At 35.0% G+C, this 17,111-nt stretch overlaps 1 protein-coding gene across 6 annotated transcripts in view; it reads left to right on the top strand.

Moving 5' to 3' along the window:
* Positions 1-17,111, top strand: part of LOC125670177 (SCY1-like protein 2) — a 51,458-nt gene that overhangs the window by 21,365 nt on the left and 12,982 nt on the right. For all 6 annotated transcript variants that reach the window (XM_048905177.2, XM_048905178.2, XM_048905179.2 and 3 more), the window contains exons 3-13: positions 3,654-3,747; positions 3,841-3,885; positions 4,546-4,686; positions 5,167-5,382; positions 10,343-10,459; positions 11,102-11,227; positions 12,185-12,361; positions 13,000-13,122; positions 15,111-15,224; positions 16,479-16,614; positions 16,696-16,814. In XM_048905177.2, coding sequence (XP_048761134.2) covers positions 3,654-3,747; positions 3,841-3,885; positions 4,546-4,686; positions 5,167-5,382; positions 10,343-10,459; positions 11,102-11,227; positions 12,185-12,361; positions 13,000-13,122; positions 15,111-15,224; positions 16,479-16,614; positions 16,696-16,814 — 1,408 coding nt within the window. The remainder of the gene's footprint in view (positions 1-3,653; positions 3,748-3,840; positions 3,886-4,545; positions 4,687-5,166; positions 5,383-10,342; positions 10,460-11,101; positions 11,228-12,184; positions 12,362-12,999; positions 13,123-15,110; positions 15,225-16,478; positions 16,615-16,695; positions 16,815-17,111) is intronic.

Here is a 17,111-nt window from a genome sequence, read left to right as displayed (position 1 = left end):
TCTAACAGACAGGTGATATTATACAGATATCTAATAGACATGTGAGGTTATACAGATATCTAACAGACAGGTGATGTTATACAGATATCTAACAGACAGGTGAGGTTATACAGGTATTTTGTAGACAGGTGAGGCTGAATTCATCTCGTATGTCTTTAAGTTGGGTTGTTAGTATGTTACATCTCTGTTCAGTAACATATCCAGATATGAAACAGCAGTTAATATATTTGTGAGGAGTAAAGATAGGGACATTTTACTAGTTCCTACAATGTGTCATTGTTTGTAAGGAATTTTATGAAGTTTAATAATCCAGTATAGGTACGGTAAATCTAATTTAATCATCCAATTAACTGGGATATAAAATGTCTTTAAAACTAAACCGTTGATTTTGAAGAATTTTATCATTTGAAATGATACTGCGAGTATAAGTTAAATGTAGAATTTAAAGACAGGTTCTTCCAAATTACAGCTGTAATGATCCTTACAAAAAGACTCTGACTTTACAAGCTTTTTCAGGTGGAACCTGCAAATATTCCTCATGTATTCTATCTATTCCTTTCATCACTTCTGGTTTACCAAATACAACAGGATAGGTGGAAGGTATTTTTGTTTTAACGTGTCTACCGCGAGATTTTGATATTCATATTTTTTTTTATCCATTCTGACAAAGTATTAAGGTCTGTCATAATATTCGACAGAATTCTTAGTACAGATGAAATTCTGTCGCCAATTGACAGATCAGGGCTCCATGAATTTCGAACTTTTAAAAATGAGTGAGGTTAAGTTGTCATTTTCAACTACAGTATATTTACATCACGTGTCCAGATGGTCTATAGTTGAAAGGAGAAGAACAAGTTTCATCTAAGACTGTCTGTATGTAGGCACTGTACAGTGGCCGGGTGATTCCGAATTATTTTCGTCTGTAACACACTATGGTTTAAAGAGCCTGTGATTGGCAACATGAAAGGTGAAGATAACGAACAGTGATCAATCTCATAACTCCTATAAAGGTGAAGATAACGAACAGTGATCAATCTCATAACTCCTATAAAGGTGAAGATAACGAACAGTGATCAATCTCATAACTCCTATAAAGGTGAAGATAACGAACAGTGATCAATCTCCTAACTCCTATAAAGGTGACGATAACGAACAGTGATCAATCTCATAACTCCTATAAGCCTGTATTATATAAAAAGGTGAAGATAACGAACAGTGATCAATTTTATAACTCCTATAAAGGTGAAGATAACGAACAGTGATCAGTCTCATAACTCCTATAAAGGTGAATATAACGAACAGTGATCAATCTCATAACTCCTATAAAGGTGAATATAACGGACAGTGATCAATCTCATCACTCCTATAAAGGTGAAGATAACGAACAGTGATCAACCTCATAACTCCTATAAAGGTGAAGATAACGAACAGTGATCAATCTCATAACTCCTATAAGCCTGTATTATATAAAAAGGTGAAGATAACGAACAGTGATCAATTTCATAACTCCTATAAAGGTGAAGATAACGAACAGTGATCAATCTCATAACTCCTATAAAGGTGAAGATAACGAACAGTGATCAATCTCATAACTCCTATAAAGATGGATATAACGAACAATGATCAATCCCATAACTCCTATAAGCCTGTATTATATAAAAAGGTGAAGATAACGAACAGTGATCAATCTCATAACTCCTATAAGCCTGTATTACATGAAAAGGTGAAGATAACGAACAGTGATCGATCTCATAATTCATATAAGCTTGTATTACATGGAAAAAGGAAGATAACGAACAGTCATCAATATCATAAATCCTATAAGCAATACAAAATAAAGAGTTGGGCAAACACGGGCCCCTGGACACACCAGAGGTGGGATCAGGTGCCTAGAAGGAGTAAGCATTTCCTGTCGACCGATCACATCCGCCGTGAGCCCTATATCTTGATCATGTAAAAGGAGTAATCCGTAGCCAAAATCAGTGTGCCAAGAACGCCCTAATTCATAATCACAAAATTAAGTCTGTAATTTTGTTTTGAAACATCCAAGTATAGACTTAATTTGGCTTCTTAAAAAAAAACGATTTAAAACTTTCAAAGTAAAGTTTGTACGGATATGGTATAGACCTAATTGTTTGTTGATGTAAAGTAAACGTGAGTCAAATGAGTCATAGTGTGTTTTTGGTTTCTTGTACAACCAATGTCTAGGATTACTCTTACGACTGTGTATTGTTAAAAGTTCCATCACATTCTCGTACAATGTGAATTTGAAAGATTTCCTACACTTGTAAGACTAAAGACAATATGATGTAATACAAGTGATGATCTCTACGGATAAAGGCAATATAATGAAATATAGGTGATAATCTGTATGGATAAAGGCAATATAATGAAATATAGGTGATAATCTGTATGGATAAAGACAGTATAATGAAATATAGGTGATAATCTGTATGGATAAAGGCAATATAATATAATATTAGTGATGATCTGTAAGAATAAAGGCAATATAATGATTTATGAGTTATGATCTGTGATGATAAAGGCAATATGATAATAAAATACAAGTGATGATATGTAAGGATAAAGGCAATATTATAGGGTTATTGAACTTATATTGGTGAATATTGGCACGAGTTGGTTGTAAAAATGCACGAGCTTGCGAGTGCATTTTGACAGCTAACGAGTGCCAATATTCACCTATATAAGTTCAATAACCCTTTTATCATATAGCTAAAGTATTTAGTTGTTAAATTATATCCCTTTTCACTCAAACTACTCCAAAATAGACGAGAACTCATCAATATTGGCAGTGTGCAATAACAGCACGCATTTCCTAACTGTTCAATATTTAACCCGTCATTAATGCATGAAGCAAACTGATTTTGTAAATGGGGACATCATAATTTATGTACAGTAAAACATTTTGCTTAAATAAATATCAAATACCGGCTCTGTCAGATTCGGAGGACCGTCGTTTGACATTTTGGTTTGTTTACGTCGTTACGGTAACGTCAATATTGAACGCTCATACTCGGAATGTTTCGGGCGCATACAATTTATGCAATGCAAAGTTAGCGTTCAATAAATTCTCAGAATATTGAAGGCTAACATTCTCTAGATTTTACGCAGATTTTATATTAGACTATTTATAAGCTACATAATAAAATGAAATATTGGTGATAATCTGTAAGAATAAGGGCAATATAATGATTTATGAGTGATGATTTGTGATGATAAAGGCAATACGATAATGCATGATCTGTAATGATAAATGTAATAGAAGAAATGTTCAAATCGGCTGTAAACCTTTATACGATGCGTGCAATATAGCTGTGAGGAGGCTTGGATATTTAGTAGAGTGAGTTTCAACGGGTTTTTTTTTTTTCGCGAGTTCAATGAAACAAATTGCGAGATAGAGACCTTAATCTGACACATTTCATGAATTAGATTCATCATAAAGTATGTAAACTCAGCATTTACGAGTACTGGTTTGGATTGAAAAAGAAAAATGTTTGGTTTTCATTCACATAGTTTACATCTGGAACGTGTGTTTGATGTTATATATTTTCAAATTGTTCTACGTCATGAAGTAATCGTATGATTTTGTTTCTTCAGGAAGAGTTTGCCTTCATCTTGTGGTTTTCTTTTAGGGAGAGTTTGTCATTTGCTTCGGAGCCTGTCGCTGGAAGTTTAACCAACTTTTTAGAGAAGTTTGATAAAATGTCTCCACAGACCACCAGCACAGTAACTTACTGATTTTTCATATTAGTGAAATCACCATTTTGAATGCTTTTAACATTAACTTAGAAATAGCTTATCTAACCCTGTATATTTCAGACCTGTGGATTTATGGAACACGAAGTACAGTGTGGAATTTATCAGGTTCGTGGATGATACTTCATTCTTTGTTGCCGTTTTTTTGGAAACATTGAAATATTACATACATGTACGAATGATGTTCATAGATAGTCATTAATAAATGACTATCCATAGTGCATATGCTTCTGTTTTCCTAAACTACACACTGAAGTGCTTTGTACAGCCTTATTTTTGCTGCAGTGTTTATTTTTACTACGGGGAAAGTAAACCTACAGCCAAATTTGCTTAACCAGTCTTTAACCATAGTCTTTATATAATCAGGAATAAGAACTGAGAATTTGATTAAGATAGCCTTTCTAAGCTGTAACTATTCATCATTGTACAGGGATATTCAGGATAATATAGAAATATTCATTATAAGGATATTCATTATAGTGTATGGCTATTCATTATTGTAAAAGAATATTTATGCAATTGTATTCACAGTACTCCTAAGGAATCGAAAACATTCTTTTTAAATCTTCTTTACAGAAGGTAATTGAGTTTGTGCAAAGTAACTAGCAATATGTCGTATCGAAAGACGTTCATAAATTGCGAATTATAACGAAAACATTTCTGAAGCATATTTGAAATCATCAACTTTGTTGTGAACGTCACTGTTCTTGATGTGAACGTCACTGTTCTTGATGTGAACGTCAATGGTCCTATTCTTTGATGACATAGATTACGGAGGCCTTAATGTATGTTCACGGTGTAGAGCGCATGATCCACCGCAACGTCAACCCCGCCTCCATCCTCATCAACCAATCAGGACGATGGAAATTAGCCTGCTTTGGATTTGCAGAGAAAACACAAGATGGAAGGGTAACGATACATTTTGCATTCAAGCATATTTATTAAAATTGGTCTTAAAGTCGATCCATTATTTATTTCGCTAAGAAATTAAACCTTTAAGACCTTTACATGTAGAATCAACGGTTGATTTATTTGGTATCTCTACTTTTTTGCAACAACAAAAAAAAGAAAGAAAGAAAAAAGAAAAGAAAAGAAAATTGGTGTTCAGCTGGAAACAAACAAACCAAATGATTCTACTGATCGTACTTCCATTACATTGTGAAGAACTTTCTATTGTTAGACGTGTCTTGATTACGGAAAGACTGTTTTTAATCAATTTCACGATGCGTGAAATATAATTTACGTCATTATCGTATAAGTTACGTCATTATCATATAATTTACGTCATTATCATATTATTTACGTCATGATCGTATAATTTAAGTCATTATGATATTCTTTATATCTATATCATGTTCTTTGTGTAAACTTTATTATTATGCCTTGTAGGAATCCTTTTCATGTAAGGCATGGAGTCCAAAGATTTCAAAAATGGCACAACCAGATTTGAATTATATTGCTCCGGAAATTCAAACAACGGAAGTGTGTACGTATGTCAGCGACATGTTCTCGTTCGGCATGCTGATTTGTACCATCTACAACAATGGCCACTCCCTGATTGATGCCCAGTATAACCCCACAGCTTACGTCAAGCAGCTGGATACTGTACGTATTAAACGTATTCAAACATTCCCTGTGCAATATATTGACTATTACACTATCAATCTCGCGCTATCATGATGTAAGATATTCATAAGAGATTGATCACCACACGGTGCTACTCTGTCCAATAGCGAGGAGTCATTTAGTTATCATTATGAAGTTGTTACTATAGTGATATAAACTCGGATTATTTTCTCCAGAGCATTCAGTCTTATGTTGACAATTTTTATATATACCACACTCAAGGATTTTATTGAAAGAGAATTTTTAAATGTATTTTAATTTTATGTATCCATTATATATTTTAAAGAGACACTACAGCTCATTTTGTGCAAAAATCATGTAATGACAATTTTCCCAGCGCTTTCTTAATTTTTGTTGCATAGTTGAATGTATGAACTTTGCGAAAATAACACTTATCTAAAGTTTAAAATTCTCGTTTTAACGTAAAAAATAATACTTTTTGATGGCCTATACAAAAAATATCGAACCTCCACCTTTCGGTCTTCAGACGCATGCGCATTGCGCATAGACGGTAAACAGTGCAGCATGTCGTCCGGTGTGAGAGAAGTGTAGTGGATAGATCCAGAATGTTGACAGATTCTGCGAGAAAAGAGGTAAAAATAGAATGAGATAAAACTCGTATGTGAACTATGATTTACTTTGGAATCAGCATGACCGCTGGAAATCAGAGAGCTAGGAAAATACACATGGAGGACTCACAATCTAATTAAAATCAGATCCTAGGATACGCTTACAATCGCTACAATAAACGTAATATACCCAAATTAAATTCATTGTGAAATGCGATTTATGTGTGATTTATGTGTGAATATGGATGGGTACGATTTGAATAGTTTTCTGGTTTACTTAAAAACGCCAGTCGACGTAAACGGTGCATTGTGACGTCATATCTAGATGCGATGTTTTCTTTCAAACCAAACAATCGCATCCATTTTCTTTGAATTGTGAACACCGACGATTTCATTGGCGACGCGCTGATTGCCTAACATAAAGTTCAAATGAACATGACACCTACATGTAGTCGGGCTATGTCAGATCTTCTTACGCAGAGTATACGGCGCGGATTTAAGAAGTTTGATTTTAATTAAATTAGGAGGACTCGGTGGCAGATCTAGGATTACCGAAGGGAGGATGTGAAAGTCAAATATTAGCCAAAATACTCAGCCATTTTGGGTGCCAAATTTGGAGTTTTACTCACAATTTGGCAAAAAGGGGAGGGGTTCCTGGGCCCCCTCTAAATCTGTCATTGGGACTAGCCGCGAAGACACTGCTTTAAAAGTACTCAGTGCTATTTTCATCTGAAGACGACACGTGTTAGTTGTAAAAACATAGGTCAATAGAAATATGGAAGGGTTTCTGTTTAAATAATGATTTAAAATTCCTTAATTATAAGAAGCAGGGAAAAATTTCATACTTAAAAGGTGAGTGTGAACCTCATAAGGGTTATTTCAATAATTTTCAACACAACACCTTTGCTGTCATTCAAAATCACGTGATGTAAATAAGCATTCAAAAGTCCGAGTCAGCATGAAGAAACCTTTGAATTCCAGATGATCTCCAAAGCGCATTTGAGACAAACTTTATGCGTCCAAATTGTTCAAAATTGTCAGTACCGATATGATTTTTATCATTTTATCAATACGCCTTTTTAAAAAACACCTCATTAAAAGGTGGAAAAGAAGCTGTAGTGTTTCTTTAAAAGACATTCAGTAAATCAATAACCTATTTATCGAGCTATTGATAGAAGATGCCCGTGTCCTGCTGGAATCAATTAAACAAGATCTTGAGCGACACTCCGTTATACTTACAAATTTGACAATTGACTTTTTGCTTTGTCCATCATCTGATTTTGAATAAAGCTTTGAGCTTAACCTTACAGTTAATGATACTTGAAAGTTTATTTTGCACTTAAAATAAAAATCACGGGTAATGTCAAAGCTGCAGACTGATCCATGAATGGGCCTAAATTGATATTTGTTTGTATAGCACATTCTCTCACCAGAGGGCGCGTTACGCAAGCTTCACTTCCACCTCTGTCAACGCTTGGAATCACGTGACAATATAATTACATGATATAAACAATCATTCTCGTTTCCTTTCCCTTTAAAAGTTCTGGCAGCAGGTGATACATCGGACTCTTTCTATAGCCCACTGGCACTTTGAAAAGTACATGTTTACCATTTAGCTGTTTGTCTCTGATTTTACAAGTTTTTTGGGTTTTTTTACAGCTTTCCTTACTTTTGATTCCATGTTTACATTTAAATCTCTCCCACGTGAATGTCCTACATTTATACGCATATTACGAAATAGTTCCAAAATTAGGATAAGAAAACAGCGATTTTAAACAATTTACAGTAAGCATCAATTTAATTGCACCTAAAGCATTTCATAATATGGCTAAATATTTAGTCCAAAACATAAATGTTGGATATTAAACTTTTACAAGATTTTTGTAAAAAGCCGTTCACAGACGTGTAGTGTGAGTAGCGCACGGAACTCTGGGTAGAGAATGTGCATAGCGGTCAATCGGATTCGATCGCCGGTGGCCAAGTAGCTCAGTTGGTAGAGCACCTGACTAGAGATAGGGTTCGAATCCCGGTCTGGTGCGTTGCATTTTCTCCCTTCCTGTTACATTTGGTGCCGTAGACCAGCCCCCTGGAACTGAAGGTGAAAATGCCTGCCAGGAGATAAAGGTCTCCAAGTGTGAAGACATTTAAGAAGGGAGGAATGTAGCGGTCAGTCGGGTTTGATCACCGGTGGTCAAATAGCTCAGTTGGGTAGATCACCTGACTAAAGATTCAGAAGACCAGGTTCAAATGCCAGTCTGGCCCGATTCATTTTCTCCCTTCCTGTTAATGTTATATTTTGGATATTACCAGATATTTACATTCATTTGAGTTTTTCTTTATTGTTAGCAAATTAAAAAAAAAAACACTTTTCCGCAGGGATTTTTGAAATACAAACAACTGGGACAATCAAATCGCGGTATTTTCAACTATATTTAACATGATGTCACATTGGAAAACATTGAAAAGCAAAGCTTGTTTTTAAAATGCTAAATAACAAAACAAAGTGCAGTCATTTTATGTACATGTGATAAGGTAAATATGATAGAAAATGTAGATATAAGAAATGGCGCTTCATTTTTTAACGTACTTGAGATGATATACTTAACGACAATGCACTCCTTTCAATACTTCGGGGTAAAGAGGTTCCAGGTATATCATCTCATGAAAGTCATTTTTAAATATACAGAGTCGTCCACTTCTACTTCATACTTAGATATTTCATTGAAAAGAGATATTAACGGCAAATTAAAAACTCAGCTTTATGACAAACGGGATGATCTCAACTTCTCCATCGTCAACTTCCCATATTTATGTAGCAATATTCCATTATCACCTGCATATGGTGTTTATATAATTACCCAACTGATTCAATGAACAAGAGCTTGTTCTGCGTCTGATCAATTTTAAATCGATGCAGACTACTGACAAACAAGTTGATGATGCAGTGGTTTCAACAGTCTCGTTTAAAGTCAAACATTTCCCAAATTCTATGGTCGTTATAACAATCTAGTATGCCAATACAACCTATCATTGGGTCAAATGCTGTCTGACGTGTTTCATACCGATTGTTGGGCCGTTCTTGGCACATTGATTTTAACTACCGATAATTCAGTTTACCTGATCAAGATATAGGGCTCACGGCGTGGTGACTGGTCGACAGGGGATGCTTACTCCTCCTACACACCTGATCCCACCACTGGTATATCCAGGGGTCCGTGTTTACCCAACTCTATTTTGTATTGCTGATGGGAGTTATGAGATTGATCACTGTTCGTTATCTTCACCTTTCATATCTGTCACATTAATCAACATTGTGTATATACCTGTCATTTAATCAACAATAAATATATACCTGTCACATTAATAAACAATAAGTATATACCTGTCATTTAATCAACAGCAAGTATAAATCTGTCACATTAATAAACAATAAGTATATAGCTATTATTTAATAAACATTAAGTATATACCTGTCACATTAATAAACAATAAGTATATACCTGTCATTTAATAAACATTAAGTGTATACCTGTCACATTAATAAACAATAAGTATATACCTGTCATTTAATAGACAGTAAGTATATACCTGTCACATTAAAAACAGTAAGTATAAACTTGTCATTTTAAGAACCGCAGTAATTCTGTATGATTTTTCTCCAATGTCTGCTCTCTTTTGTTCGCTTTCAGTGGATATCGTTTCACTATTTGTTTCTTTAATCTACTACCTGTAATCAGTGGTAAATCTAGCTTTCTACAAGTTCATCAACACTTCCGTTATATCTTGGAATCAATGTGTTAACGTGACGGACAGATTTTATCACGATACAACCAATCATCTTCATTTACTTCGGAGATATCTGAGCAATTACACAGATAGAAATGATAGATAAACACAGCTAGGAAATATATTGTTTAAAGTACACAATTGTTTTCTATTGAAAATTTTAAGTTTGAGTACTAAGGTCTGTGTTATAACGTATTTTATCATCCTACAAATCAATGAAACAGTTTTCAGCTTTCCCCGAGAGACTCCTTTCGATACGCTTTCTTCCGTATGTGATGGTGAATGGCATTCTAAGCAGATGATTCGGACATTTCACGTAACCCATCACAACTCTAACAAGATGTTTATTTTCCGCCCGTCTAGCATAATTCCTATTAGCCTATTTCTTTCGTGTGGCAACCCATGAATCTGATTGTTTTGTTGAAGTTATGTACGGAATTCGACGCTTGGCGACACTGAGATGACAGCAGTCGGTCATAAACTAAGCTCCCACACGAGATATAAACGACTGACTGATGATGACGTAATCAGCAGACGATTGTTGCTTTTGCAATACTGCATTCATTTTTATTCTCTTTCGTCAGCTGACACAGAAGTTTGGAGACATTGCTCCATCGATGCCCCCTGCTTTGGTTGACCCGGTGGAAAAGATGATCAACAGAGACATCCGCTATCGACCTACCGCTCAGCTCTTCTCATTGGTCAGTTTCCAATCAATCAATGAACTCATTTGGTAATGATGGTAGAGAGGAAACCCGGCAATGATTTGGATAATCTGCACTTCAGTAATTGGGATCTTTGTGTATTAGCAGATCCGTTTGATACATTAACCAAATACACAGAACTACGTTGCCGGGGTTCTAAAGATAAGTTTAAAATATCCAATATTCCCAAAGGAAATTCCAAGATTCCAATCTATTTTCTTGAGTTTATCCATTTTTATGTTGTTAGTTACTTCAGGCTCTCATGTGAGGTTAAAGTTCTATGTTTTGTAAATACCATCTATATAAAATTGACAGTAGTAATGAACTCTGCATCTATATAATATTGACAGTAGTAATGAACTCTGCATTTCGCTGAGTTGTTTCAGTGCTTTATGTTTTATATTTCATAAGAAGTTGATTTTAGATTATGTGCTTTGAACTTGCCACTGTACAAATGAAGATGTTCCACGATCCCATAGTAACCACACTATTATTTTACAGTTGAATGTGTTTCGTGACTCCATGGTAACCACTATTATTTCACATTTGAATGTGCCCCGTGACTCCATGGTAACCACTATTATTTCACAGTTGAATGTGCCCCGTGACTCCATGGTAACCACTCTATTTATTTTACAGTTGAAGATGTTCCATGACCCCACGGTTACCACCCTGCAGCAGCTGGACAACCTCCACTTAAAGAGTCCCTCCGACAAAAGTCACGTGTTCACCGTGATATCACAGAACATTCCACTTCTTCCCAAAGTCAGCAGCATAAGAATACATATCTTATATCATTAGTTGTTTTACACTCTTTTAAGAATACATATTATATATCACTAGTTGTTTTTTTACACTCTTTCAAGAATACATATTTTATATCGTTAGTTTATTTTACACTCTTTTAAGAATACATATTTTATATCGTTAGTTTATTTTACACTCTTTTAAGAATACATATTTTATATCGTTAGTTTATTTTACACTCTTTTAAGAATACATATTTTATATCATTACTGACATTAGGTTTTTTACACTCTTTTAAGAATACATATTTTAAATCATTAGTTCTTTTTTTTTTTTTTTTACACTCTTTTAAGAATACATAATGTTATTTTATATTATTAGTTTTTACACTCTTTTAAGAATACATAATTATATCATTAGTTTTAAGAATACCTTTTTTCATATCATTAGTTTTAAGAAAACATATTTTATATTATTACTGACATTAGGTTTTTTACACTTTTTTAAGAATACATATTTTAAATCATTAGTTCTTTTTTCTACACTCTTTTAAGAATACATAATATTATTTTATATTATTAGTTTCTACACTCTTTTAAGAATACATGATTATATCATTAGTTTTAAGAATACCTTTTTTCATATCATTAGTTTTAAGAAAACATATTTTATATCATTAGTTTAAAGAATACATATTTTATATCAGTAGTTGTTTTTGGGATTGTTGTTGTTTTGTTTTTAACACTGATAAAATGAATTATAGGATAAGAATATATTTGTATGACAAAAAATGATAAAAACTGTATAGTTAACTTGTAGAGACATGCAAATTTACAATGATAAAATACCTTGTTTCTTGTGTACCGATGCTAATCTTCTATTAAGTCTGTGTGTAGAATTTAATTGTAATGATTTGATATTATATAACGGTAGTATTGCCAGTTCCAGGATCCCGTGACTTCTCTCTGATTTCAGGCAATTCGCTGTTCCCGCCTTTTACCTAGTCTCCACCATGAGTTTACGTCACGTGACTCGGTCGTCACAGCATTGCCGCCCCTTTTGGCGCTGGTTCAACACTCGTCATCTGACGAGTTCTCACAACATGTCTTTCCAGAAATAACATTTGTGTTCAATTGCTCAAAGCCAGACCAGGTGAGCTACGGGGCACTCCACCAATGTTGATTAACGTACGGGTTTTGTTCAGGATGGGGAAAATAGTATCGCCATGTCAATAGAAGAAATGATTACGAAAAATGAATAGTGAACACAAGATATGTTATGGTTAAAAATATTGAAGGCACAAATTATTAGTAAATTACAGTAGATTACAGTGGAAGTCCCGAGTAAATCTTGCAAGAACAATGATAATACTGTAATTCTGTATGTAGCAAGTACTATCGTTCATTTAACCATAAGATAATACTCATTGCTGCAGTATCTAACATCCGCTTTGGGAACAATCAGTGAAATTACATCTGGTTTTGAAACGCAATCTGTGAATTATAAAAGGTTGTTAAATTTCCCCCAAGTTCTGACATTTCCTTGAACAGCTGTAGGCGTTAAGTCAACACTAAAGAGACACAGTTGTGCGATATCCAAATTCCGAACCATCACTAATTGTATCCTCAGAGACATCACCATTTTAAAATGGCTGTTATTCTAAAGAATCATAAACAACATATGTCTGATTTCCTCTCAGTCCCTCTAACATATCGCACGCTCTGTGCTTCGCTTGTTATCATTCAAATTAGACTTTAGCTACAGGTTAATTTTGATGAATTCTCTTGCAGGCGACCGTGTATCTTTTGAATAAAATCGATGTTATAATATCCAAGTGTCCCCGCCACCAAGTCCGGAGTGATGTTGTTCCATTCATCGTAAAGCATATTAAATCGGAGGCCATCAGAGTGCAGGTAATCAAAAAAAAAAATCACTATCTCCTCCTACTTTATGTATACGACTCCAAAACCTATAAAATCTGTACTTCTATCTCGTTATATATATGACTCCAAAACCTTTAAAGTCTATTTCTACCTAGTTATGTATAGGACTCCAAAATCTATCAAATCTGTACTTCTGTCTAGTTTACCTAGTTATGTACAGGACTCCCAAACCTATAAAGTCTATTTCTACCTAGTTATGTACAGGACTCCAAAACCTATAAAGTCTATTTCTACTCAGTTATGTACAGGGCCCCAAAACCTATAAAGTCTATTTCTACCTAGTTATGTACAGGACTCCAAAACCTATAAAATTTGTATTTTGACCTAGTTATGTACAGGACTCCAAAACCTATAAAGTCTGTATTTCTGTCTCACTATGTAAAGGAAATCAAAACCTATAAAATCTGTGTTTCTACGTAGTTATGTACAGGGATCCAAAACCTATAAAGTCTATTTCTACCTAATTATGTACAGGACTCCAAAACCTATAAAATCTGTATTTCTGTCTCACTATGTAAAGGAAATCAAAACCTATAAAATTTGTATTTCTACCTAGCTATATACAGGACTTCAAAACCTATAAAGTCTATTTCTACATAGTTATGTACAGGGCCCCAAAACCTATAAAGTCTATTTCTACATAGTTATGTACAGGGCCCCAAAACCTATAAAGTCTATTTCTACTCAGTTATGTACAGGGCCCCAAAACCTATAAAGTCTATTTCTACCTAGTTACATATATGTATGTACAGGACTCCCAAACCTATAAAATTTGTATTTTGACCTAGTTATGTACAGGGCCCCAAAACCTATAAAGTATATTTCTATCTAGTTATGTACAGGACTCCAAAACCTATAAAGTCTATTTCTACCTAGTTATGCACAGGGCCCCAAAACGTATAAAGTCTATTTCTACCTAGTTATGTACAGGACTCCCAAACCTATAAATTTCTACCTAGTTATGCACAGGGCCCCAAAACGTATAAAGTCTATTTCTACCTAGTTATGTACAGGACTCCCAAACCTATAAAGTCTATTTCTACCAGTTATGTACAGGACTCAAAAAACCTATAAAATCTGTATCTCTACTAACTAATTTGATGTATACCAAAACTTGAATTACATAAAAACCTATAAAATCTGTATTTCTGTCTCAATATGTAAAGAAAATCAAAACCTATTAAAGCTTGACACTCATTATGTGAAGTACATTAAAATCTATAAAATCTGTCATACCTTTCTCCAAAACTATGGAAATATTCGGAACAGGATAAGAATCCAACATGTCTGATAATCGCAATTAAAATTACACGTGCTTGTTAACTTCTGATTTGACTATCATAATTTTAATATTCACTGAGTTGTTTCTTTTATTCGATTTCTGCTTCAGACATTGACCAGTGCGTATTCATGTGTGGGGGGAGGGGGGCTTACATATAAAAGTGGGGTACCTTTCCCGATGACACATTTTTTCACTTCAATACACATGATCCATCTTTATAGAATTTAAAGATAAAAACTTTTAAACAAAGGTCAGCAACTTACTTTTCTATTTATACGTATTGTAAAAGTGGTTATTTACGCTGGGGGTTAAGTATGCGATTTTCCAAGTCCAACATTGCACCGGAGGGGGGGGGGGGGGATACGCGGTAACTAAATATGATATATATTATATCAAATATATTATAACTACACGCGTAGGGAAATTTACGCCCTTATTACGTGACCACGTAATTAGTGTAAATTTCCACCACGCGTAAATAATAACCACAGTATTAATTTACGATGACAAAGCTACCAATTAACAACGTCTATAAATTTGATGAAATTCGTGAGTTTGTTTTCCTTTGATCAAATCATGACCAATATGTTCTAAATTAGTGAGAGGGACATTCATAATGAACATTTCAATATCAAAAGAAAATCTTAGAAAGAAACTTTAAGAATTTTTTCTTTAGGAAGCAGCCCTAAATGCCTTACTTGTCGTCAAAGAGAGTATGGACGACGCTTTTCTGAAGTCGACCGTTTTACCGTGTGCCAAAGAACAACTCCGTCAGGCCGTAGATGTCAAGGTAAACTATAACCCCCCACCCCACCCCCCACCCCCACCCCCTGCTGTCTGTTACATCTTTGATTAGTCAGCGTAGTCTGCATTACCTAGAAAATGTAATAAGACTTTTTGCAACTTGTTTTTCTTTTTTCACAAATTCATGAAAGACACTCGGCAAACTTTTTATGGGTTTGAAAAATAACGAACTCGAGTTTGAGAAAACTCTATAACTGACTTGCAAATGCCGTGGAACCTATATTTCACATTAATGATATATTCCATCACCTCACTATTACTAAAACTGATTAAGTGTCGTTTCATGTCTCAGCGAGAATATTTCATCCTTATCGGGACAACTACCGAAACTGAAGTGGATTTGTTTGTTTTATGTCCCTTTGAGAATTTCCCCCTCATTTTGAGACAACACCGGCTGCAGGCAATGCGTCTTTACTATCGACTTACATATGACGGTCAGAGTTGTAGCGGTGAGGGTTCTTTAACGAGCCACTCCTCCTGTGACGGTCTCAACCGAAAGACCTACGACTTGTACTTCTAAAAGCCATTGACGAAGGAGAAGTCAGTACCTATTTTTTACGTGTTATATTTGACGCGGCTAAGGTACGAGGTGGATTTGAACACACGACCTCTCGGTCATGAAACAAAAGGTCTTACCACTGAGCCACCCGCGGCTACTTGTAAAAACTTCGAAGCCTTTTTGTGACATCTACAAATTCAAAATGAAATTAAAGGTTAAAAATTAGCAATCAACCGGTTATGAAACCTAAACTGTGAAGTAAAGCTTGTTCATTGCCGTCCAGAGTGCTAATGTTTCATCACAATTATTTTGATCATTCAACCCTAATTCGTCAAATTTGAATATTGAAGAATCATCTCTATGGCTAAATTAAAATTGCCGCTCATCTTCACGAGCTAAGTGTTCGATTTGTCCCACTGCTGAGAGTTCAAAAGCGGACACTTGGTCCGGGAATATGAATGTCGCACGGAAACAAGTAGATGTTACACAACACTTGTCGTTGGGTATTAGACCAAGACACTACTTGAAAGTCTAATATAATTTCTGATAGAAGTAGAACATTGTTAGTCGTGTGTCATTTGTAAACAAGGCAAATGAGATTTTTTACGAAAGGAGGTTTTAATGCAATGGTGGCAAAACTAATAAGTTTTTTATCCGGTGTGATTAATCTGTGCTGCAATTTTACTTTGTCAGCGCTAGTATGACACATTCCGTCAGACTTATTCTATTTGTATCTTGCAGATAAAGCTAATAATTCTGTCCTGCATAAAACATTTATTGAGCATCATGAATCCATTTACCATTCGAGACGACGTCCTTCCATTCCTTGTAGAAATTGTCAATTCCCAAGATGCATCAGTGATAATGGCTGTTGTTGGTAAGAAAAAAAATATTCAAAATCCAAATTTTTTAACTTAGAACATCGGGCTTACACCTGTCATTGTTTTGTTTTCCTCAGGTGTGTATAAACATATGCTACACAAAAAGGACTCCGTGTTAACCAGAGTTTATCTCGCCCAGAGTGCGATTCCCTCTCTCATTCCCCATACTGTAGACCCGGATCTCAGTACGGATCAGGTGAGTTTCATTTTGATGGTTTGTACTGTAGACCCGGATCTCAGCACGGATCAGGTGAGTTTCATTTTGATGGTTTGTACTGTAGACCCGGATCTCAGCACGGATCAGGTGAGTTTCATTTTGATGGTTTGTACTGTAGACCCGGATCTCAGCACGGATCAGGTGAGTTTCATTTTGATGGTTTGTACTGTAGGTCCAGATCTCAGCACGGATCAGGTGAGTTTCATTTTGATGGTTTGTATTGTAGACCCGGATCTCAGCACGGATCAGGCGAGTTTCATTTTGATGGTTTGCAAT

The sequence above is a fragment of the Ostrea edulis genome, chromosome 4 (assembly GCF_947568905.1).
Source record: "Ostrea edulis chromosome 4, xbOstEdul1.1, whole genome shotgun sequence".
Taxonomy (NCBI): domain Eukaryota; kingdom Metazoa; phylum Mollusca; class Bivalvia; order Ostreida; family Ostreidae; genus Ostrea; species Ostrea edulis.
This window is presented reverse-complemented; position numbering and strand designations above follow the sequence as displayed.